This window comes from Dermacentor variabilis, chromosome 2 (genome assembly GCF_050947875.1).
Source record: "Dermacentor variabilis isolate Ectoservices chromosome 2, ASM5094787v1, whole genome shotgun sequence".
Lineage (NCBI taxonomy): Eukaryota > Metazoa > Arthropoda > Arachnida > Ixodida > Ixodidae > Dermacentor > Dermacentor variabilis.
The window spans coordinates 14,098,764-14,124,513 of NC_134569.1; the positions used below are offsets into that span (position 1 = coordinate 14,098,764).

Genomic DNA, 25,750 nt, shown 5'->3' on the forward strand with positions numbered 1-25,750 from the left:
GATGTCACCATTTTGACCTATGTCATATCGGCGTGTGGCGTGGCATTATCGTAATGGCACCAACCAGGCGATGCCACTACAGTGCCACTTTCAAACGAAACGTTGTGCTAGCTGCAAAGGCATTGTCAAACATTCAAGACGGCTGGGCCTTCAGCATCGATGAAAAAAACGTCCGTCGTTGGAGGGGGCAACGGGAGACGCTTTTTGCATGTGCCACAATGAGATGACAGCGATAATGAAGATAACTGCATGATAACAGAGAGGAGCTGTTCACCAAGATCGTGCTACGTTTCGAAGCGTACGAGCCGTGCCGCACTGTCTGTGCATGTGTGGCGCGCACATATGCAGGCATACGAGGCTAGCAGCGATGATGTAGAGTGAGCTCAGCATGTTCTTATTAAAGAAATGCTGTTTTCATTTTGTGAACACTGTCCTCACTTTCTTTATTGGCCTACATACGAGGCAAGTTCCTTTTATCTTTTTTCTGGCTTTGGGCACTCAGAAGTCTGCTTAGAATCGGGGCCGGCCTAGATTTGAGTAAATACGGTAGTATAAGAAAATTGCTTTGGTATTTGTTACAAACAATAGGCAGGCTAGACACACCTGAGGTCGTTTTCTCGGTCAGGTTTGTCCTGGATGAGCCACAATAGGTCAAAACGCGACAGAAGCGCAGCTGGCAGTTGAACATTCTGCTCAATGGTGCGTTTTGGGTTGTAGCGACCGTATGCAGGATTGGCTGCTGCCAGAATGGACGTTCGTGCATTCAGAGTTGTCATAATGCCAGCCTGCAGCAAGCAATAAAAAGGTACGAAGCATCAAACACTATTGCTGCAACGACAGCTTTCCTTATACTACAGTTGAGCCTCGCAATAACGAAATCAGCGGGAACGAAAAAAAAATCTCTTTTGCAAAAATTTCGTTGTTGCGAAATGAGACAGCACAGATACGCAATGCATTGCAGACCAAAGCTTTACAGTCAAAATTCCGTTAGCCTACTTTGGCAAGCTTGTCTGAGGATATAGAGCCGCATGCACCGATCAGCAGTGGCAGCACTGCCGTGGAGCAGTATTCTCGGTCAATTGCTTTCGGAAATACGATCACTTTTGAGAGGTTTTGTGTAACTTGGCCGCGGTCGCAGAGCAACAGCACTCCAATCATGCAGCAGCTTTTCTCCAGCGCATGCTGTCGCCCATAGGCACCGATGCACCAGGGCCAAGTGCGAAAGTGATCGTATCTCGTATACCCGAAGGTAGTCGATCGAGATTACAGCCCTTCGCACAAATTCACGTATGGCGCTGAATCCGCACACAATGCCTCAAGGGTGGCAACAAAACTAGCGGTCTTGAAGCAAGGAATGCATATTCTTGGGCGACCGCTCAATCACGGCCCAATGCATGGCACTTTAAGCTGCAACCGCTATAAACAATTCCATGTAAGTAGGACATGGATTCCCTTGTTATTGCTGCATTTTTTCTAGCCGAGGCGCACATTATCGGAAGAATTTCGTAGTCACAGGATTTCGTTATCGCAGGTTTCGACTGTACAACAGCCCTAATGCAAGGAAAGTTGACAGCCTAAGTTGAGCCTTGTTTGGTTACTGAACACTTGCGTGCTCAGAAAACACCAAGTTCTATCCAGAACACAAAATTATCTCATGCTAAAAGTTAAATTAAATTCTAGGGTTTTATGTGCCAGAACCACAATATGATTATGAGGCATGTTGTGGCAGAGGAGTCTAGAATAGCTTTGGAAATCTGGGGTTCTTTAATGTGCACCTAAATTTAAGCATTCATTCATGCTAAAGCTATTAAAAGGTGCACAAGAGCATCAGAGAACTAAACATTTCACCCAGCGTCACAAGTAATAGTGCTGAGAGAACAATTTAAAGGTAGCATAGCAGTAATAAAGAAAGGAAACAGAACAGCTTCAAAGGTGGCAAGTAGATGGCTGCACCTTAGCAATAGAGATGGTCTGCTGCTCCATGACCTCATGTATTGCAGTACGATCACTGTCCATCATTTTGTCAAACTCGTCAATGCAACAAACGCCCCGGTCGGCCAGCACAAGTGCACCTCCTTCAAGTGTCATTTCGCCTGTCAGTGGGTCCTTCATGACGGACGCAGTCAGACCAACACCAGATGAGCCACGACCTGTTGTATACTGGCCTGAAAAACAAAAACAGTCAAGTGTGCAATTGTCATCAGATGCATTTGTATTAATGAACAGTGTAATCAATAAATCCATGGTGCAGAAGGACCATATGACCTTTTCCAAGTATCACGAGAAATGAGACGGCAATTTTCAAGCACGCCTTTCACGTAGTTTGCCTGAATGACACACTCCATGATACAATTTAGTTGAAAACTGCAACACCGCTTGCACAAATCAAACAGATCTGAAAGCATATGTCAGCACACTTGTCCAACACATTCTGCTGCTGCTTGGTGCGTTTAACTGTGCAATAAATTTACAGAGCCAACCTTTTTCATAGTTCTGCTACATAATAACTACACCAGGGGACGTATTATGTAAGAGTCCACCTTGTGGACACGTCCATTTCGTCTGCTGCTGAAGTGCTGATTGGCTGTGGCACCTGGCTGCTGTGCACACGCAGCCAACCCCAGCCAATTGGCACTTGAGAAGCAGATGAATATTCTTACGGAATACCTCCCCTGGTTCAGTAAAAATTTATACATTTCAACTGCCACATTTGAAGTCTGTAGAAAATGCACCTGCTGAAGATGTTAGGTATCTAGTAGTCACATTTGGTTCTAACCTGGCGTGAAACAAGCACTTAGAAAGATCACAAAGCAATTGGCTATATCGTGTGTTTCCACCTATGACGTCAGAAGCTTTACACTAGCACTCCCAAGAATTTAAAGTTGTTTTTTCCCAGCATTGCTTTGAAATCCTCATGGATTTGTGGAAATGTGGAGATGTGGCCTAATGCCACTGAATGCAGTGGCATGCAGGGCACTTATTAAGAAGTAATCAACATGACCTGAACTTACTTCTTGGTGCAAGCCGATCAATGTAAGACAGCAACTGTGACTTCGCCACGCCAGGGTCGCCCATTAAACAAATGTTGATGTTGCCTAGAGGAGAGGGGAAATGAAAAAACACTCTGCAAACCAGACAGGCACCGATATCCCTTTGCTGATTTCACCAAAAGTAGCATGCACACAAGCAAGAGATCTGAAGTATCAAATGAAAAAACTGAACTCACCTCTAATCTTCATGCCATTTGGGTTTCGGTCGATGCCTCCTACAAGCAGAAGCAGCAGTGCTTTCTTGACATCTTCGTGTCCATATATTTCAGGTGCTATGCTGCCAGCCAGCTTGGCATAGAAGTCAGGCTCTGATTAAATGGAAAAACAAAAGCAAAAAGCTAACCTTCAAATCTCGTAATTCAAAAACTCTTCAATTTAGCAAAAATTTAAACTGTAGGAACCAACGACCACAGAGAGAGCATGACACAAGGACAGATACAGACTTGCAACTAACCTTTATTACACAAAGACCACAAGTAAGTACAGTCCAGAAATACACAATTGCATATGTGTGGCAAAACCAAAAAGGCAAAAAATAACTTTCTGTTCAGGCAACATGCAGCCTAATTAAGCTCTTCAATAAACCTATGAACCTCATCTCACTGTTGTGCAGCTAAACTGAGGTACCACTGACACAATCAGGTGCCTTCCTTCTATGGTATTTCTCGCATATCTCCTTCGCCTGATAGCCGAGCTGTGCATTGATGCATGGCCTCCAAGATTGCCACAGCGTCCAGTAATAGGTGGTGTCCAAATCCACGCTTTATAGGGTGGTGCCCTCTGCGTTTTGATTGTGGATCTTAAAGGCTATGCTCTTGTTGGCTGAATGACAGCAGAAGCAATTTTGCGAGCCGGAAGCACGTCATAGACATCAGGTTGTATCACTGTCGTCGGTGCCCATACAATTTTAAGAAGAGACTACAGAGATAAAAAAATTTTTCTAAATATTTCTATTTGCTTTCCAGAGAAACCACTGCAGATTTAAACGCTTCAAATGGTAGGCTTTCTATTGCGCTACAAAATACTTAACCCTTCGAAGGTTTTTGCTGTACATGTACGGCGGCGGTTTTCTGTCCCGCAAGGTCTTTGCCGTACGAGTACGGTTCCGACCCTCCGTTTGAAATTTCGCGCCATAATGACGATGCGTGCTCACCGAGAGGTGCTGCCACCTCTTAGCGCTTACAAGATGCGTTTGAAATTGGTGCTACCTTTTGGGGAGATAAACAGAACTGATTGCTAGCATCAGCGCATCGCTCAGACTGCGGCAACGCCCCTTTGGCGGTTTCGGTTTCGCCGCATGATCGCAACGGAGGTGCGCGAAACGTTTTTTCTTTGTCGGCACCCTCTTGCAGGGCGGTAGAAGTTGATTTATATCTTCATTGTCGCTGCTCTTAGCTTGTTTATCACTACCACTCACGAGGTATTCTCGCTCTCTGCTGCAACGCGCTTACGCGAGAGGGTGCCTCAGACCTCTGCCCAAGGCAGCCGCACGCAGAGATGTCGTGTGCGCCAACACAACTCCTCGCTCCAAGAGAACAGACCTGCATTGTAGGTGTGCAGATTGCGATAAGGCGCTGTGCGTAGACCCGTGTTTCAAGGAGTGCCACGCTCAGAAATACTATTGAACATTTGGCAGTTCTGAGTGATGCCGACACCAAAATACTGTTCCTAATTATTTTTTACTATTTATTCCCGACTTTATACATTTTGTACATTCAAGATCCGCAATAAAGTAATTTGACCACCTGGGAAAGTTTTTTTTCAAAATAATTCGACCCTTAAAGGGTTAAGTAGACAGTCCGTTTAAAAAATGTGTTATTTTTGGCTTGTCTTGGCTATGAGCCATGCTATGGCAATGCGACTTGCTCACTGAAACTGTTGATTATACATGCTTTTAAAGTTACATTTGTTTCCTTTAAATACTTTCAAAACTATGAATACTGAAATTCGAATTGAAACCAATATTATATACAGTAGACTCGTTACAACGGACCCTGATAATCCGACAAAATATGTCCATTTTATCCGAAACGCCCCACTCCTAAACATTGGTCGCAATGTGTAACAATGTTATGCAAAGAGTGAGAGACAAAAAGTCCAAAGTAATAATTAAAAAAAGTCGCAGTTTTACTTGAGAGGCAAAGCATCGATTGCAATAGCAAATTAGTAGACAGCTATGCTAAGTAAGGATAGTAGTTTTATCAGCCATATAAACTTGTAAACATTTGCTTACTAACTAAATTAACAAGCATGGTGTCACGCATGCACAGGTAAACATGAACACATCTCGCTCGATGACCGCGGAAAGTTGCTGTCAAAACGTTGGAGTGAAGAAGCGTGGTAGCAGCAGCGAGCACACCGACCTTTGTGCTGTCTCTCACTTCAATGCAAACTAAACGTCGAAAGCACAGCACATACAAAGCTAGCGGCACTCAGCACACTTTGTCCATATCGCAGATCACTTTCAAGATATGAGGCCCGCACAGCCACGCCGCAAGCAGCAGCCACCGGAGTGCCACCCGACCTACTGCCACCCGATTCATGGCTGATCCCCCATAGTGGGTTGAGCCACACTCATAGGCACCAAACCAAACCAAATTTGGTGCACACAGTTGTATCACAAGAGCAGAGCCAGTCTGCATTTTCGATCTTATGTAAACAAGGTGCGGAGACTGTGCACATACATTCTGACTGTGAGACACTGCGCTGCCATTAGCTTGGCCGCCTCTTCTGGCCTTTTGGAACAACTGACTTTACAATCAGTAAACGGGTATTAAAAGCCAACTGCAACGAAATCTCACTTGAGCTCAATTTGTTTTAAATGGATAGCAGACATTACCAAAGTGACTGCAGCAAAGCCAGAAGTCTAGCAACCATTGAACAAATTTAACTTAGCTGCACATAAAGGCTCGCCACACAGCTACCAATAGGGTGCATATGACATCAATCTCAGACTCGCATGCAGCACATTGGAAGCTATCTTAATGGTATTTGTCTTTAAATGCCAACTGCAACAAAATTTCACTTGGGCTAAATTGACTATAAATGCCTAGCGTATACTCTCAAAGTAATCTTGGCAAAGCCACAGGTCTGGTAATTGCCTAATTTTGTTATTATCAGCTATTAAATAGCGCCTATGCGGACGACACATGTATCCGGCAGGCAGCAAAGCGGTTGCAGTTCGGATATGGCAAATATTGAAGAACCATACGCAACTGTTGATCTCTCAGTTGCGCCATTTTGCGCCAAGGGAGCCAGGCACACTGCTTGCTCATAATTTACGAGTTGATGGGCGTCTCTCTCGATGTGCGTTCTCCCTGTTGCGATGTGATTTGAGTTGTTGCAAGAATGCCAACGTGTGCGTGGCCATCGGCTGCTCGAATACGTACTAGTGCACGAGAAATGGCTGTGCAGCACACAACACTGAGTAGAGGTAGGCCAAACATACCTTTCCTGTTTTAGCTATCAGAGGGAAAGCATGCACAGCGACACAGCAGACAAGTGCAACGTGGACCAGCCAACACACACAAAGCATATAAACTGCAGTTGACGAAGTTGCACAAGCTAGATTTCAACCGCACAATCACTTACTCATCAAGATTTGCTTGGCAAACACTTTCTCAGGGTGACTATAAGTACTATATGTCGTGCACGAAAACCAAAGGTAGCATTCAAAGGTAAGCTCTGTTCAGGGGCGATATTATTGAGCTATCATTTCCAGTAGTGCATCATCGTCAAGATATTTCATGTGTCTCTACATCAGACGCGTCGAAGTACAGTCAAATCCTGATATAACAAATCACGTGGGACCACCGAAAATCTTTCCGTTATTCTGAAAGGTCGTTAGAGTGAAGGCCCCAAAATTGACCATTCCGCCCATCAGTTCATAAGGCCTGAACATTTGAGCTATCCATGAAAACGTTGCCGTTGGCTCTTTGCCCTCGCTGTTGCTGTTTTCCATAGATTCTGTCGCCACGCACATTGAAGAAACTTATCGTAAGAGTGAAGCGGCACAAAGAAGATGCTGACGCTGAGGAAACTACTGACAAAAAGGAAGCTCTATGCTGCATCGAAAGCGCAATGTTACTTGTTTGTTTCCACATTCCTTGCCGTGGACACCGCAACTGTCTCACTCGAGGCGGACGCCTGTACTATCCCCAAAGCGCAAGCGTGCATAGACGACACCGTCTGGAAAGTGCAAAGTGCGACCGTGTGGCATCCCAGCGAGTATGTAGGTTACATTTCTCCCTACGCGTAGCTAGTGTGGCCGCAGAAAGAAGCGCAAAAGAAAGAGGCGTGCGCAGGAAGAAGGGCGAAAAAAGGAAGAGACGTGCCTGTGATGCTAGGCGATGCTTGCCTGTGCAGCCCATGCACTCACAAAACCTGATGCGTTGTCGCCTCTGGAATTGATTAAAAAAAATTCTGTCCCACATTTTTTCATTGAGCACTGTCTCAGGTTTCCTAAACCCGTGCACCGCGGCATCCACTTCCCGCGCCTTGTCGTCTTCTAGCCTACTGTTTCAGTTACCATGAAAGATATGTGGAAATCTAACAATCCCTAGATTTTGGACTATCAGTTCATAGTACTGAGGCGTTGTTAACATGACAAGAAGACTGAACAACAATCATTATTCTCATGGTAATGAAATATTTTTATGTTAAAGGCATACGAAGTCAGCTGGGGATTTCTGAAAAGTTGGTTAATCTGGTGTTCGTAGTAACAAGATTTCACTGTAGACGAACGAAATCCTTTCTGATGCAGGGCCAAAAATGAGCAGCAACTGCATGCTGCATTTGTCACAAAGGAGAACGCGACGTGGCGGCCATGGTGTAGATATGGTGGCAAGCCATACAGCAATGCAATGCCGCCATAGCAAAATGGGCAAAGTTTTATCACGGCTGCAGTCTCGCCTGTCTGGCCGTGAGTTCACGCACACTTAGCACAGAGCCCCTCTAGCCCAGCCATGCCAAGCCTCAGCTACTTATCCTTTATACTACAGATGGCGATATTAGTCTGATCAGTTGATGAGTCTGGCACTTCCAGCGTGCCAAGCAGTGGCTGGTGAAGTCGGATACATCCTGCCGGAGACGCTATGCAAGGAACGCGTGCGGACTATATTGCCACACTATATCGCACCTTTATTTTAGCCACCCCAATGAGCTGTTCTTCGAGCAGAGGCAGAACACATTAATGCCCGGCTGTTGAACGTAGATAACCAGATAAAGAAAAGCAGCTGGACTCGCGGAATACTTCAAATTAAAAGAACATTGCGGGCGCGCAACAGTGTTGTCACAGCGCACGAAGCAGCTAACAAAGTATACGAACTCTGTGTCTGGAAGACCTGTGGGACCCATTCGTTGATACAATGGAACGGAAACGGAATACAAGCAGGGAAGGCAGACACAGGACAGCACAGGCACTGGTTCTCCATTCTTCAATGTATGTTACTTCCACCGGGCAATAATGGTGCCATTCTTTTCAGTTTCAGTATGCAAAACATTGATTTTTGCTAGCTCTTTGTGACGCACTGACCTGTATTTCAAGCGTACGATTTTGCACAGAGGCTACTGCATGTCTAGAAACTAGGCTTTTTACGCAGTTGAAAATTTCGTTGTAGTTGGCCTTTAAGACACATGGCAAAACCTTGTAAGTGCATCTACAAGAAGCATACAATGAGTTTTAAGCAGCAAAGAGACACACCGGTTTAAGCAAGTTGGTTTTTTGTCACTTTTGGTGAGCTGTAATGGCAGTCCATTTTCCAGTTTTAATAAAGAACACACGGATTTTTCCGACTTTCTAATGTACCAATCTGTGTTTTACAAACAGTTTTGTGTTGAGCCTTCTCTGTAGCTATCAGCGCAATTTTTTTTTTTTTTTTACACAAAGCAACATTTCACAGCAGTTGGCCTTTAACAGAAGTCAACAAAAAATAACCCATGACTTAATGCCACGCATTTTTAATAAAGCAGAACAGCAAGGCTTGGAAAATTTTCTTGGTGGTTTACTCTTGACTATGCAGGCATCATTTCACACCTGAGAGTGCCTCCAGCTCCTCAGGCATCATCATGCTGTCGTCCAGTTCATCATCTTCCATCTTATTCATCTTGACAATCCTCTGAATTTTTGTGAAAACAAAAGAATTAAAACAAGTAAGCTTCACCAAAAGAATGCAGCCCAAACAAAGTAACTCTCCTTCTAGCAGTTAATATATATATAAACAGCATAATGAACAAAAAAGACAATGAAGAGAAAATGTCAAACAAAATTTTGCAACGATATCTACTGAAGAAACTAATTATAATTGCAGTGTTTTTTCACCAAGCCTGAGGGTTGGTTCAGGACCCAGGAAAACAGAGCACGTGGATAGCATACGGTGCTGCGACCATTTCAGCCACCAATCTCGCAAGCGGAGCACAAGGCTGCCTTGCTCTCAAATGCTCTCTTTTCAACAAGAGCCTGCTCCTCACTCTTTTCTGGACAGTTTATTTCGTAATATCATTTCCACACGCGGCTGCTATTGGGCAGTAGCTGACATCAATCAAAAAGGGTGTTTGGATCAGTGTGCTTCTTCCTAATATTACTGCATATATTTATCGACGCAGTTTAATAAACAGGCTGAAAGAAACAAGAATCTGCTTTTGAATTTCTAATTACGTACTTCCAGAATAAGCCGACGATTGTTTGCTCATGCTTGGTCACGACCACCTGCGTAGGAATTCAACTTTGGGCACCCTGCAAATCACAGCCGTTGGGTCTAGCTAATTTCGTGTAGTTTCGGACATGCACTCAACTAGCCTCGAGCCACGCGGAACTTGAAGCCAGACTACACGCTAGCTTACCAGCATGCGCTCACTCCTGGCTGCTCCTGGTAAGACGTCTTGGCAGACTTCACTTCGTAACGGTTGAGCTATTGATAGCATTTCAAAATGTGCAAGTTGGATGTGACTACTATCTGTCGGTCAAGCTGGTGCAGTACAAAGCCGGTTCGCACCACCTAGCACTGCCAGGCAGGAGCATGAGCACACACTCTAACCTCGTCATGCACAAAACAAACCCTGCAGTTGCATATAGCTGCAGTGTGATACCAGGGTGTCTACCAAGTTGACATTTCCAAATTCCCTGAGTTTTCCAGATTTTCCCTGAATGCCTTTGCCAAATTCCCTGAGCAACAACTTTGTTTTATGTCAAGAGGCGGGCTGACACCATGTCGACCGATGGTGTCACTCTCTAGTAAGCATGCTACAAAATTAAAAAGAAAGACTTAATCCAGCTTGAATAGTAAGGGGTAGTGTTTACTTCATTCAAAAAGAAAACAGAAGGGAGGAGTTAGTAAAATGCACAGCAAAAAAAAAAGATATATTGCAAAAAATGTGTAAAACTCATTGTGAGACATTCTCAAAAACAAATAAAAACGAGATGCATACAGAAGCAAACATTTTCAAAGCTTAGGTATTTGCTGGAGACTCCATATAGAAGGCAAGTCAAGGCGGGAGAATGCCTCTGAATATTATAGTGACCCATCGTAAATATATAGCAATTAATACTCATTAATTGTAAAGTGAGTCGTTCTACGTTTCTTCAATAAATATATTGAATCACCCCCTCAAACTATTTGCAGGTTAATTATTGGACCCAAGCATTACAACAAGGGAAGAAATAATCTTTTGCGATTACTACCGAAACCCCCCACTTCGCTTTCACTAAGGCATTACCCTCTTCGAAGGGACGTCAAAGAGGGCAATGCCTTCGTGAAAGCGGTCGTTTGAAGGGATACATTTCACTGAGAAGTGGAAAGGGTGTACCTTAAGAAAGCAGAATGTGCAATTTACTCAAAGCCTAATGTTCACTGTCTATACCTTGTAACCACTACACAGTAATGGCAAAAATAAGTTGCGTTCGCAAATGTTATGCCGTGAACGAAGGGGATATTACGAGATTCGCAGTTTGTTTCTCCGGTGTTCTTGATGAGCTAAACAAGGCATCTTATTTATTTCTAGGGGAAATTAGGGGCATGGTATGGATAAGGTGTAGGCAATGCTCCAAATGGGTGGGTTAAATGCACATTTTCATGTAGGCTGGGTATGCAAGTGGTCCATAGCCTTATTAGTCTGTTTTACGAGCGGTGTAATGGTACGTTCACACTGAGGAATCCGGCGTCTACAGCGAATGGAATTCTCCTGCCGCCGAAAATCGTGTAGTTCACACTGCTTGTGGACCGCGCCACCGGAAAGACATACAGTGCCATCTGCCCCATAAAGTGCTAACCTCCAATCAAGTGCGGGATATCCCGGATGTTCGCGCGGCTCGAAATTGTGCAGTTGTCTCCGCTCGCGTCGAGTTCGTGTTTATGTTGCGCGTCTCCACCATTACTTGGAAAGACAATGATGAACCCCGAGCAAGAAGAGGCAGTACTGCTCGGCCTGTTGGCAAGCACCTTTCTGGCGATGCATGACGCGCAGAAGCATGCGCAGAAGCTCGCGACCGATCTTGTGCCACAAGTTGTCCTTCAGCATTTTGTGCTTCAAGTGGCGCTTATCGTAGAGGACTGGGTGGTTGCGCACCAGTTCGATGAGCATTTCGGATGTGGATGTCGCGGCAGACTTTGATGACTGCGACGACTGCGACATGACGTGAGACTCGGCCGCCATCTTTTGAAGTTCTGTTTCGCGCTCCCCGATTGTTCAGCGCCGTGCGGCGGCAAGGCAATCCGGCGGCAGCTGCCGCAAAAATCGGTACGGGAGCGATCAGCGCGGAAGGGGCTATTCCGGCGGATCTCGCCGCCGCCGAACTGGGCGCTGCTCCAGACGCCGAATGTCTCAGTATGAACAGAGCATAAGACTTATACCCCTGTCACACGGCAAATCTAATGTCATTTCCAACAAATGACATTTGTTGCGATTAATGTCATTATCATAGCGCGCTGTCACACGGCGAAAACTAATGTCATTTGAACATGATGACAATGACGATAGTAAAAAAAAAAGACGCCTCAAACCCACTTTAGTCCAATTATTATTTTCCAATATGCTAAATTCCACTAGAATATGTGATCGTTGCTTTCAAACCGTATCGTTCGATCACTAACTTGTCGACATTGCCAACGAAGTCGAGCCAAGCCAAGCCAAAACTAAGGCATGCAACAGGGCGAAGAGAATGATAGGCGCGTCCGCTACATCTGCTAAAGTGGTACGAGAAGGGCAGTTGCATGTCATCGCCGTTCTGATGTGCATGCGGGCTTCTAATATCCTCATTCTTGGCGCGTGCCACAGGAAAACACGCGCAAGCTTTTACGCCAAGTCAATTGAAGCGGCCGCGGCCGATGCTCCGGTGCGAACCAACACGACTGCTGCAGCGAAAGCTGAAGACGGCTGTCTGGTCACTAGACTGAGAGTACTTTTCTGTATTTACGCACGTGATGGAATACAATGTCGTTAAAGCAATAATTAATAAAATCGATAGAATAATAGAGATTTTTTGTTAAAACAAAAAAGAAGCATGTACTGTTTGCGAAACACTGGTAAACTCGCGGTGTCGAGGATACACATTCAGTTCCAAACGAATGCGAATGAGTTTGGCGAACTCATTCGTTTGTAAATGTCATTTTCGAAAATGTCCTTACGTTTTACCGTGTGACATCAAACAAATGGCATTATCAGCGAATGTCACTCGTTGTAAATGACATTAGATTTGCCGTGTGACAGGGGTATTAGACTGCTGCGCTTGCATAATTACAATAACAACTGAGATAAAATTGGGCGAACACAAGAGGAGCTATACGCCAAGTTTAGGTGCGATGGTAAATGCATGTTGATCAAATACAGCATCAAAAATTGTGAACAAGTGTTCAAAATTATCACGCTACTGCTATTGTCCCAAGAGAGTTTAAGATACTTCATACTTTGAAGGAATAGGCAGCATTTTAAGTAGAATGTGTTGCATAGTTTTAATATTTCTGGGTTATTGAGAAGCGTTATGAATAATCATTGAACCCTCATTTTTTTGTACTTACTTTGTCATGCGTGATATATTAGTTTCGGCTGGTATCCTCACTGAACTAAAGAAGGCAGCTTCCGTTAGGTTTGGTTACTGTAAGGACAAACTAATGGGTGATGTGGAGGTGAAGTTCAAAATAGATGGCTTTTGTAATAAATTACGTATGCAAGCACTACAGTGTGTTTGAGCGTCTCTAATGAGAGCGGAAGAATTGAGCCCGCTGCTCTGGCAGCACTATAAAAGCCGCCAAAACCAAATTTAGCGAAAATTGGTGGTGCCCGATGGAAACTTCCTGTGCGAAGTGGTTGGATCAAATACAGCTTTTGTAAAATTTTATTATTCAAGCATTAGTGTGTCTGATATGGCTACGATCAACTATGCTTCCTGGTGTCCTGACACAGCTGTAGTTCACAACAGGCTCATATTTTGTGGAAAGTGGAGGGGGCCACTGTAACCGCAATGTGTGACAAAATTTTTATGTTCCTGGTCCGGTTAAAAGCGAAAATAATAATGAGCCGTCGTTTTTCTTTCCTTATTTTCATGTTTTTCATGGGTCATAACACCTTGCGTCGTTGTTTCAGCGATGTCCACCATGAACTAAAACCTCACTCAACTACTATTACCTAAGCTAGCGATACATTTATCTTGTAGACATAAACAGCAAGTACAATTCTTTGTTGAATTATTTAAATTTTTTGCAGCATATGTGCCTTTTTATGTATGCTGTACTGCTACTACTGGGTGTGATCCGAGACCACTGTGGATGCACTCATTGCCTTTTGCCCCTGTATCATCTTGAGATGTTATGTAGTTGCAGGAGATAAATTCAAATTGAGCTCATTTTTCGGGCCCCCATGGTTCAGCATGTGTGATTGATAAATAGGTCCCTGTCAGTTAAATATACTTAAAACAGAAGTATTTCCAGGATATTTCACTTAGTGCAATATTAATTGAGAAAATATATATATGGGGGGGGGGGCAAAGCGCATGTATATATATATATATATATACACACACACACACACACACACACACACACACACACACGTGCCCGCACGCACACACTCTAGAAATAGTTGGTACGCCACTGCATGTCTTTTACTGCCGCACAACATCAGAAAAAGCTCTGAGGGCCTGCCAGTACACTTATTAGGCACATCGGTGCTCATCCTGTGACAAAAGGCAGCGGGTGCACGCGTGTCCCGTGACAATTGCCCCTTCCCACGCTTGTTGAGCTTCACCGCAATAATTTGCGCACGCTTCACCGCGTAATACTGCTATAGTGAGGCGAAGCTGACTTTCGGCAACCGGCATTATGCAACGCGTAGCGCTTTCCGAGCTTCGAAGCCAATTGCGAGGACCACAAAAGCGGAGTCGGTACCATTGCTGATAGCGGCGAATTCTTTCAATTAAAAACACGGGACAGAACGGCAAGAAGCTTAATAGCGAACGCAAAAGCAGCTAAGCCTAGCGTTGCTGCGGTGGTGGCTACGGCTGCCAGCGTATATGCGTGCGAGAGCGTGCGAGGAGCGGCGAGGTAATCAAAATGGTGGTGGTGGTGGTTTTATTAATGCCGTTTCGGACCTGCCATGACGGCAAAAAGTCCGGAAAATCGGATGGTGAAGGGTTCTTGCATCCGAAATTTCAGACGTTATTATACATAGGCTCTATGGGGTACGTGGTGGTGACGCGAAGACGTCCGAATTATCGGGAGTCCGGAAAGTCGGTCGTTGACTAAACACTGGCAACTCCTCCTACTCGAGCCAGCTTTACCGCGACTTTCTTTCCCTTTCAATAAAATTACAGCTAATTTTCCCTGATAGAAGCACAAATTCCCTGAGTTTTCCCTGAGTTTTTCCAGACTATTGAAAATCCCTGAGAATTCCCGGTTTTCCCGGTTGGTAGACACCCTGGATACATAGTGTCACACCGTAGTGACGGTGACGAAAGCAGCAAAACTGTGAGTGACAAAACTAGCGTATTATTGGGCGAACCTGTGCCCTCAAAAACAGGCTACACTTGAAGAACAAAGCGTCAAACACAGTCAGTGATCGGCGAAAATCTGATCTGCTGGTCAAGCGCGTCAGCTTATATACAGGAGTAATCGAAGGTTCCAGAGTAATCACTGGTGCCCACGTGTCTTCCAGAAAGTTCTACACAATTCATGTCGCACATGCAACCTGATTACACAAGCTTCAGCCACTACACACAGCAGATAGAACCATAAATAACATTCAAGAAACTTCCGATACATGCGGGCGCATCCTGCGCTGAGCAATAACATTTGTTAGACAGTGAAAAGCGGTCACCCAAATAAGATAAACAGGCACACGTGTCAATGCCCCCTCTCAGAAAGCACCGTCCCGATGCTACAAACAGGACAGCAAAAAACAAAAGTAACAAAACAACAAAGAAACAAAGTTAAAAAAATAAGTCTAAAGTTCAGCTATGCAAAGCCCCAAAGTACGTTAGCGCTGGTAGAACGGCTTAAAGGAGTACTGAAACAAAAATTTGCGATCTTGTTTTTCTGCTGCAATAAGGAGCTAATGACCCAGTAATCGTGGCAGGAAACATCAGTAGCTTCAGAGAGCGACAGGCAATTATTTGGAGCTTGTTTGTAGCAACCAGTCCAAGTATCGATTTCAGGGAGCGAGATCAGCCAAAGAAGCAATGTAAACACAGCTGGGCACATGATAGCACAAAACTGTGATGTGTGGATGCCAAAGCGCTCACCGGCGTGCAAGCATCGTGTCACTAGTTCATCTGCTATGCCTGCATGTGCTTTTCTACGTCCTTGCCATTATCGTCGTCCTCATTTTCGTCGTCCAGCGGTGACCATTTCCTGCAGGCGGAAGTCGCTGCCGTATTAGACTTGGCCAACCACTTTTGACTGGATCCACTACAAAGCAGCGACACGGAAAGCAGGCTAGCGACAGCTATCAATTGCGTACGCACCACTACTTGTAGTACGAAATTTGTCGAGGGTGCTTTGGGAATGAAGCATATTCTGGAGCAGGATACAAGATGGGGTAAAGGTCAGCACAGCTACAGGCTTGGGGGTACGTAGTCTTGGTGAAAGATCATCGAACTGCTCTCAGCTCAGCATGTTTTGTTTATATCAGGAACGCTCGAAATGAAACGAGCAAATCTGGCTGCTCTTTAACAGGGTCCATTTTAGGCGTCCAGTGGCACTCATGAATTCGGACCACTTATGCCACTTATCGACGCCGACCATAGCGAGCGATCAAGCTAGGCGACCTGGCGATCGCTGGGAAATGGTATAGGCCTAGCTCGCTGGCTATCTGATCCAAGGCCAATAGCCCTTGCGATTTGTTCGCAGCTTGTAATAAAGCACTTATATTCGTCAACACAATGAACGTCTGCACATTTATGTCGCTCATAGGTGACAATACGATTAGTTTGCCCGACGCCGCAGGTAGCGATGAGAAAATACATTAGCCAGGCAAGCCGCGTCGCAGAGACAATTGCTGCGGCGGCTGTACTTACCGCTTGCGAGTCAAAATCACACCAACAATTTACTATATCGCGCAACGTTTTATAAAATGCACCCTTTCAAGGTCACCTTACTCTGAGTTATTTCGTGTCGGAAACGAATTTTAGCTGATTTTTATGCCGACGTCAGCGGCGAAAGATGTCAGCGTTACGCATCACGACCAGGGAGAACACCGGGACCATAGAGATCGGGACGATCGAAGCAGCGAGAAACTTGCTCGCCGGGCCCGCCCCGACGACAGTGCAAACTCATGACGCAGCGTTTTCTCAGTTGTTTACAATCCTTCCTTGATGTAGATGTCCCGAGGTGCTTCGTCTTGCAGTTGGCTTCACACATACTTTGAAATTGATTTTAAATATATTTTAAGCTACATTCGCCGTTTATATTAGGCAGACGATGTGTGTGTGCCCCACATAAATCGATATCACACGTTAACTCAAGTTTGAAATTTTGTATCAGTACTCCTTTAAGTGCCACAACATGGACTAGTTCAGGTCATGAGCGGCGCCACAGTGATAGCGAAATGCCGTCTGGCGCGACCTCATAGTCGAGTGCGCCAATGCATTGGATGATCTTGTAAAGGCCGAATTAGCAGCATGATAGCTTCTAAGTCCTCATTGGTGTATCGGGGTCCAGAGCCTAACATGGTCGCCACGCTTGTATTCCACGTATTATCGTCGAATATTGTAGTGCCGGCGGACAAGCTGTGTCTTCTTCTGCGTGCCAGAGAAAGGCGGCGACGTCGAGATTCTGTTTGTCGGTGACTTGCGGCAACATGGCGCCGAGAGTCGTCGTCGGGTTCCTTCCGTAAATTAGCTTGAACAGCGTCACTTGAGTTGTTTCTTGCACTGCCGTGTTATAAGCGAAGGTTACATATGGCAGGACTGTATCCCACATCTTGTGCTCGACATCAATGTACATTGCTAGCATGTTGGCGAGGGTTTTGTTCAGGCGCTCCCCGTAAGCCCATTCGTCTGTAGGTGGTAAGCAGTTGTCTTCCCCTGGCTTGTCTGACTATACTGCCAAAAGGATTGGGTGAGCTCTGCTGTAAATGCCATTCCTGTGTCGGTGATGAGGACTTCTGGGGCACCATGTTGCAGCAGGATGTTCTCAACGAAGGATTTCACCACTTCAGCTGCGCTACCTTTTGGCAGACCTTTCGTTTCAGCGAAGCGGGTGATGTAGTCCGTCGCCACGATGATACACTTATTTCCAGATGTTGACGTCGGAAAGGGCCCCAAAAAATCCATCCCGATCTGTTGAAATGGTCGGCAAGGAGGATCGATCGGCCGTAGTCCCAGACCGTCGTCCCGGACCATTGAGCAGGCTAAAACACCTGCCCACAGAGCTTGGACTTCTACCTGAGACAACGAAGAAGATTGTGGCCAAGTCTACAACCCCGATGGCAGCCCCAGCATCCCCAATTGTGTAATACTTGTTGGGGGGCTAGTTGGTGCATGTTTCCAGAAGAGGGTTAAAGCGCCGAAAAAAACACAACACACAGCAAGCATGACGGGACGGGCGCAACTTCCAACTGTTTATTCACCGCGTATGCGAATGAATATAAGGACAAATAAAGATGGGTAGCAAGAACCACACATGCGCACAAGGTTTTTACAAAAAGCAGATAAAGATAGGTGACGTACACACGTATCTCATGCCCGTGTATCTAAAAAAGCAGTTTCATTCTTATAAATTGAGATAGATGGGGCGCTAACACAATCGCTACAGTTTTCTTTCAATATAGAAACTTCAGTCCTTAAGGCGGCTCGCTGCTCAAACTAGTGAATTCCTGTGGAAAAAGACATTGCCGGTATTATCAGAATGTGTCGAAAGAAGAAACCAAGACAGCAGCATGGCGCTCAGTGTTCTGGGGGGTACTAGTATCCGGGATGATGTAGTTGCTGTCCTTAGGAAGGGCCCGAAGTACAGCATCGAGCCTAGGATTCCAGGGCATGAGCTACTTTCCTTGAATCGGAGGATTGCCAGTAAAGCTGACCCAGAAGACCAGGAAAGGTGCGTGCTAGACGGCATGGACAGCCTCAACAGGACCGCGCCCATCAACGGAGCTAGATGTGAGTCGACCACCAAAAGAGTCGTCAAGTTCTTCGCTGACCAGAAGCTGCGACTCACTCAAGCGGACAAGCAAGGCGGATTCGTCATCATTCCGTCTGGTATGTTCAACGAGAAGGCTCATGAAGCTGTGCACAGGAATTTACGGAAGACTGTGGTTAATCTGGGAAAGCTGAAATCTAATGCGGTTTCTCTGTGTGAAAGTATTGGCTTGGACAGAATTGCTAAAGGTATTCGGCTTTGTAAAGGAAATAGCTTACAGTCAAACCCAGCTATATCAAACTCGCAAGAAAACGCCTATCAGTTCGATATAGAGCATAATTCGATATAAGCCTGCTAAATAATTGGATGTAATAAAAGCACGTACCATTTATAAAATCATTTTATTGGTGAAACTAGCTCAGTTTCGCACGAAGTAGTCCTGCATTTTCTTCTGCTTGGGCAATTTCGCTGCCTGCGACGCACGCACTTTTCCACATGGTCAGCGTCGGAGCAGCTGAGGCCGCAACCTTCCGCATTCGCGCAGAAGCACCGACTAGCGCGAGCGCACCAATCACTTCGGAGGATGTGGGCCAAGGACCGGCGTTGCTTTCCTCATTGTGCCCACTTTCAGTTGTGCTCGGTACGATGTCGGCAATGTAGTCTTCGTTTTCGGGCTCTCCTGTGGTCGCGACACCATCATTTGCGCTCACAAACTCGTCCACCGTTGATTCGTCAACAGCTTCCGGAAATTCTGACAGCTCGCTCCAAACTTCGGGAACATCGCCAACGGCTTCTTCGCATTCATCAGGATTTAGTCATCACCGAGCACGCGAAAGTCGGCACGGCTGAAGCAATTTCGTATGAACCACTCGCACACGGCCCTGCGTACGCGTCGGGCGCCACGGGCACCGGGTCGCGAGTTTGGCCGCTTTAGCCGTAATCTCCCCCTTCAAGATCGTGCTGAGAGTGCTCCTCGGAATCTTGTACGCTGCGGGGACATCTGACTTCTCATCGCGTTCGATCCTATTCATGATTTCGAGATTCACGACAAAAGGCGAATTTCGCCGCTTCATCACGGCAACACTGCGGGAGACGGCCTACAAGGCGCACACACAATGAACCAGAAAAGCAGCGAGACAACTCGCACTTCCGCCATCCTGCACAACGAGGGCACAAGAGCATATGATTGGCTGTCTGAGCAAGCGCTGCAGGCGGGCCAGGATCATTTTTTACAGGGGGGTGTCGACGGCTCGTCCGAGGCAGGGCGGTCACGGTAGGGAGAGCGGTTGGATGGAGCCGCGCCACCGGGTTTTCCCGCCACCGGGGGGGAAAGCCAACTTCCGGGGGCACTTTCTGCCGCTTGACGTTCGATATATCGGGAGTCGCTGCTTTTCTTGTTCGATGTAAGCGTAATTTTTGCTATATATACTTATTGTAACAATACCATGTCCAAAAATTGTTCGATATAGTCGGGTTCGACTGTACACGTGTTTTTCACGGCGAAAACACATAAGGAAGGAATACCGTTCAGATGTATCGTGAGTGAAAGAGGAGCTTGGCAGAGCCATGTTAGTGGTTTCCTGCTAAGGCAACTTCATGGGTTAGATGTCGAAGACCCATTTTCTTCCAGAAACTCTCTTGATGTTAAATTTTTGAATGACAATAAGTCTTCAGGTTATATGTTTTCCATTGACGTTGTTGATCTGTTCTATTCTATCCCACAAACTGAGTTGTTAGCCGCTGTACAGTCGTGCATTGAAAAGAATGGACCGATTTCCTTCCAGAACTCTGCCGGTCTTTCTGTTGCGAATTTCTTGGCATTGTTAGAGTACTACTTGTCTTGCACGGTGGTATTATTTGAAGACCAGCTGTTTGTCCAGAAAAAAAGGAATCTGCATTGGTTCCTGCGTCGCTCCAGTGCTAACATCTTTCTCGCGCAGATGGACAGGGCACTGGCGGATACTTTCGACGAAGCCAAAGTGCTGAAAACTTTTAGATATGTTGACAATTTTTTAATTATTTTCAAGAAACAGGTTTCCTCATCTTACCCACAAATAGTGGAAGAAGTCTTATCTGGTTTTAAGCTACTTGGAAAAGGTTTGGACTTCACTCATGAGCTTGCCCAAGGCAACAGATTGCAGTTTTTAGATATTGACATCACCCTTAATGACCAAAGCTTTTGCTGGATGTATCGCCCTCGCGCACAAAAAGAACTAATGCCCTATGATTCCTCCCATTCAAAGACAGTAAAGCGCGCCATTGCTCAGATGTGCCTGGAGGCGTCGCTGAAGAAATCTTGTTGCCATAAGGCAGAGGAAAGCTTTAACACCCAGATTCGGAAGTTGGAAAAAGCAGGCTTTCCAACCTCGATCTTAACCAGAGTAGCTGAAGCCTTGCTGCGAAAATTGAAAAAAGAAAGTACAAAGAAGGGCGACCCAGATGACGTCCCCAAAAGCAAAAGTACACCGGTTGTCATCCCGTACACCCATAAGGTAGCGCACGATTTGAAGCATGTAGCGACAAAATATAAGGTTCCTGTGGTTTTTTCCGCCCCAAAGAAACTGGCTGGCCTGTGCGTAAAAACTGATCCCAACAAGGTAAACAAAACTGACTGTAAAAAGAGACATGCAGCTCCGCTTGTTAAATGTGCCGTGGGAGTCGTATATCAGATACCTCTCACATGCGGAAAGAAGTACATCGGACAAACCGGCCGTTGTATTAACGACCGATTAGCGGAACATAATCGGGATTTAAAACATGGCACTGGTTCTCATCTGCCGCATCATTGTAAAGCCTGCGGAGAAGAAAGGAAGATTAACCCTTTGAGGGTCGAATTATTTTGAAAAAAACTTTCCCAGGTGGTCAAATTACTTTATTGCGGATCTTGAATGTACAAAATGTATAAAGTCGGGAATAAATACTAAAAAATAATTAGGAACAGTATTTTGGTGTCGGCATCACTCATAACTGCAAAATGGTCAATAGTACTTCCGAACGTGGTACTCCTTGAAACACGGATCTACGCACAGCGCCTTATCGCAGTCCGCACACCTAAAATGCGTGTCTGTTCTCTTGGAGCGAGGAGTTGTGTCGGCGCACACATGACATCTCTGCGTGCGGCTGCCTTGGGCAGAGGTTTGACACACCCTCTCGCGTAAGCGCCTTGCCGCGGAGAGGGAGAATACCTCGTGAGCGGTGGTGATAAACAAGCTAAGAGAAGTGCCAATCAAGATAGAAATCAACTTCCGCCGCCCCTGCGAGAGCGTGCCGACAAAGAGAAAAACCACGTTTCGCGCGCCTCCGTTGCGATCACGCGGCGGAACCGAAACCGCGTTGCCACTGAGAGCGAGACTACCTCGCGATCACGAACGTCGCTGATAAACAAGCTAAGAGCAGCGCCAATAAAGATAGAAATCAACTTCCACCGCCCTGCAAGAGAGTGCCGACAAAGAAAATGACGTTTCGCATGCCTCCGTTGCGATCACATGGCAAAACCGAAACCGCCAAAGGGGCGTTGCCGCAGTCTGAGCGACGCGCTGAAGCTAGCAATCAGTTCTGTTTATCTCTCCAAGAAGATAGCGCAAATTTCAAACGCTTCTTGTAAGTGCTAAGAGGTAGCAGCACCTCTCGGTGAGCCCGCATCGTCATTATGGCGCGAAATTTCAAACGGAGGGTCGGAACCGTACCCGTACGGCAAAGACCTTGCAGGACAGAAAACCGCCGCCGTACATGTACGGCGAAAGCCTTCAAAGGGTTAAGTGTGTGGCAAGGCTGAAAGAAGCAAAGGTTTTAAACAGAAGTAAGGACCAGACAGCCTGTGAACTTTTGGAGGCCTTCTATATTGAAAGAAACTGTAGCGATTGTGTTAGCACCCCATCTATCTCCATTTATAAGAATGAAACTACTTCTTTAGATACACGGGCATGAGATACGTGTGTACCTCACCTATCTTTATCCGCTTTTTGTAAAAACCTCGTGCGCATGTGTGGTTCTTGCTATCCATCTTTATTTGTCCTTATATTCATTCGCATACGCGGTGAATAAACAGTTGGAAGTTGCGCCTGTTCCGTCTCGCTTACTGTGTGTTGTGTTTTTTTCGGCGCTTGAACCCTCTTCTGGATCCCCAATCGTGCTGCCAAGGCTCAGGGAGCCACCAACATTTTGTGGATCATCAGCTGAAGACCCAGAAACCTGGCTGGAGACCTACGAACAAACTGCGAGTTTCAACAACTGGCACTCCGATGACAAGATTGCCACCAGAATGTGGTTTGAAAACCGGGAGTCAAACCTGACAACATGGGACCTGTTCGGTAGTGGCTTGCTGCGAACCTTTATGAGTGTCGTGCACAAGGGTGAGCCCAAGCTCTACTAGAAACCCACATGCAGCTGCCAAACGAGAACATCGCAATCTTCGCTGAGGAAATGACTCGCCTCTTCTGCCACGCCGACCCCGACATGTCAGAAGAAAAGGAAGTTTGGTTCTTGATGCGGGGTGTGGAAGAACAACTTTTTGCTGAATTAATACACAACCTGCTTAAGACTGTCGCTGATTTCGTTTCGAAGGCCACAGCGATCGAGAAGACGTTTGAAATGCCCACCAGGCAATATAACCACCCTCCACTGACAACAAACTCCACCGAAGCTCAAGCGCTACAGGCCGGTGACCTGCGCGAGACGATAAGAGCAGTCGTACGGTACCCAAGGTCACAGCCCCAGGTGGCCTCGATTGCTGACATACCGTATTTACTCACATAATGATCGCACTCGCGTAATGATTGCACCCATAAATTTTGTCGTCAAAATTCGATTTTTTTATTTCCAGTGTAATGATCGCACCCCGAACTTACCGCAGCGATATATCGTGTGCCACCAAGTCTAGCTAATAATGATAACGCTTACCATCTGTCGAATGCTAGGCGAACGACTCAAGACAAACCAAGCGGTCTGCACACACCAAACATTCTTAAGCAGATGCACCATTTCACTCTTTTCATCACTTTCTGTACTTCCATGACAAAAAGCTGCAACCAAACTTGCCTTTATTATGTGTAGGCTTTATAATGGTTGTGGTCAACAACAAAAAAGGTGCCTTTCGATTCTCGTCTGCACTCGTGCGCACGCAACAAACCGCAAGCGACAATGATAGCAGCCACATTTACACTGATATGTTGGAAGTGTACCCTATTCATACGCCGACGCTTGTAACACAGCTAAGATATTCGCCCACCCTTAGCAGAAACGTGCCGTATTAGGACAGTAGTGAAGACAAATGCCGCAGTTTCCGCAGCATGCCCGCCATGTGTTTCTGTCACTGGCAGCTAAGCGTGCCCATCTGTTTCTGTCCCCTCAAAGTGGACTTGGCTACATTATTGCCACAAACTTGCTGATATTAACGATATTATTTATTACTGATACTGAAGAAACTGTTTCAATGCACGTAATGTACTCACGAGACGAAAAAAAAATCGCGTTCGGCGCGTTCGGCTTGCTCCGCCGGCCGCCATTTTTGTTTTGGTGCCCCACACTACATACAGCAGCAACCGCATATTTGTTGACCTGTTGTCATCCCGCAGCAAACGTGGGATGAAAAAAAATTTTTTTTGCGGGAAATTTATATTTGTGTAATGATCGCACTCCTGAATTTGTGTCAATTTTTGTCAAAAAAGTGCGATCGATCATTATGCGAGTAAATACGGTAGTTAAAAAGAGCTTCAGCCATCACCCAAAGAAGATAAAGAAATACATGTGACAATAGCGTTGATACCGCGACCATCGCAATAAGTCCAATGGCTGAGAGCACTACAGTTCGCTGAGGACAGCTATGTTTGGCACGATTGGGGCATCAGAGGCACGAAAAACAAAAATGGTGCCGTCTAAGTGAACATTCAAAATCAAATTTGAACTGGGCGCCACAGCGATGTTCAGTAGGCAGAGGGTTGTGGGCACACCCAGCTCCATTGTAGCCTTCGCAGTGCAATTCAATGAAGAAGGAACGGAAACACCACGAACACTATGTTTGATTGCCCCTAACTCCACTTCTGCTGAAATGCATTGAAGAACTTTTTGCAACAAAGTATTTCTGAAATAGTCTAATTGAACTTCAAATGCATTTCTCAACTTCTAAAAAAAGTGGTTCAGGGCCCCTTTAAATACGAAAGCATGCGTAAAGATCGGCCCAATTAGCCACCAATAAGCACGCGGATCGTGTTGAATATGTGGCAACATACTTCAGGCTGCTTCAACAGCCATCACTCAAACCCACACGCATGATCTTGGGACCAATCACTGATGAACCACCCGTACAGACATATTAGCAGCAAGCATTTCATGGAAGCTTGCGGCTCATTATCACAACGGCCACACTGCCTAGGCCATCAGGCTTAATCAGCACTGCTTCATCGGGCGTCACCGACTAGAGTTAGGATTTGGTGCCAAATCAGCACGGACGTATTCACAGAAGCCATGCGACACTCGGAAAGCCGCCAAACCACCTCGCAAATGAAAGCAAATGCATAGGATAGCAACAAAGTTGTTCCCAGTGGCCACCTTTGAGACGCACTATACGTGTACGTGCAGGCCGCCATTGGAATCTGAACCTGGCAACGTTTAACGTTAGAACGCTATCTAGTGAGGCGAGTCTAGCAGTGTTATTGGAGGAATTAGAGGGTAGTAAATGGGATATAATAGGGCTCAGTGAGGTTAGGAGGACAAAAGAAGCATATACAGTGCTAAAAAGCGGGCATGTACTGTGTTACCGGGGCTTAGCGGAGAGACGAGAACTAGGAGTCGGATTCCTGATTAATAAGGAAATAGCTGGTAACATACAGGAATTCTATAGCATTAACGAGAGGGTGGCAGGTCTTGTTGTGAAACTTAATAAGAGGTACAAATTGAAGGTGGTACAAGTCTATGCCCCTACATGCAGTCATGATGACCAGGAAGTCGAAAGCTTTTACGAAGACGTGGAATCGGCGATGGGTAAAGTCAAAACAAAATACACTATACTGATGGGCGACTTCAATGCCAGGGTAGGCAAGAAGCAGGCTGGAGACAAGTCAGTGGGGGAATATGGAATAGGCTCTAGGAATAGCAGAGGAGAATTATTAGTAGAGTTTGCAGAACAGAATAATATGCGGA

General features: G+C 45.8%; 1 protein-coding gene across 1 annotated transcript in view; it reads right to left on the reverse strand.

Moving 5' to 3' along the window:
• The window catches only part of Mcm7 (minichromosome maintenance 7), a 73,580-nt gene that overhangs the window by 16,502 nt on the left and 31,328 nt on the right, over positions 1 to 25,750 (reverse strand). Inside the window, exons 8-12 of the mRNA XM_075679687.1 lie at positions 9,085 to 9,166; positions 3,227 to 3,358; positions 3,012 to 3,095; positions 1,954 to 2,165; positions 604 to 785 (exon numbers count right to left, since the gene is read on the reverse strand). Coding sequence (XP_075535802.1) covers positions 604 to 785; positions 1,954 to 2,165; positions 3,012 to 3,095; positions 3,227 to 3,358; positions 9,085 to 9,166 — 692 coding nt within the window. The remainder of the gene's footprint in view (positions 1 to 603; positions 786 to 1,953; positions 2,166 to 3,011; positions 3,096 to 3,226; positions 3,359 to 9,084; positions 9,167 to 25,750) is intronic.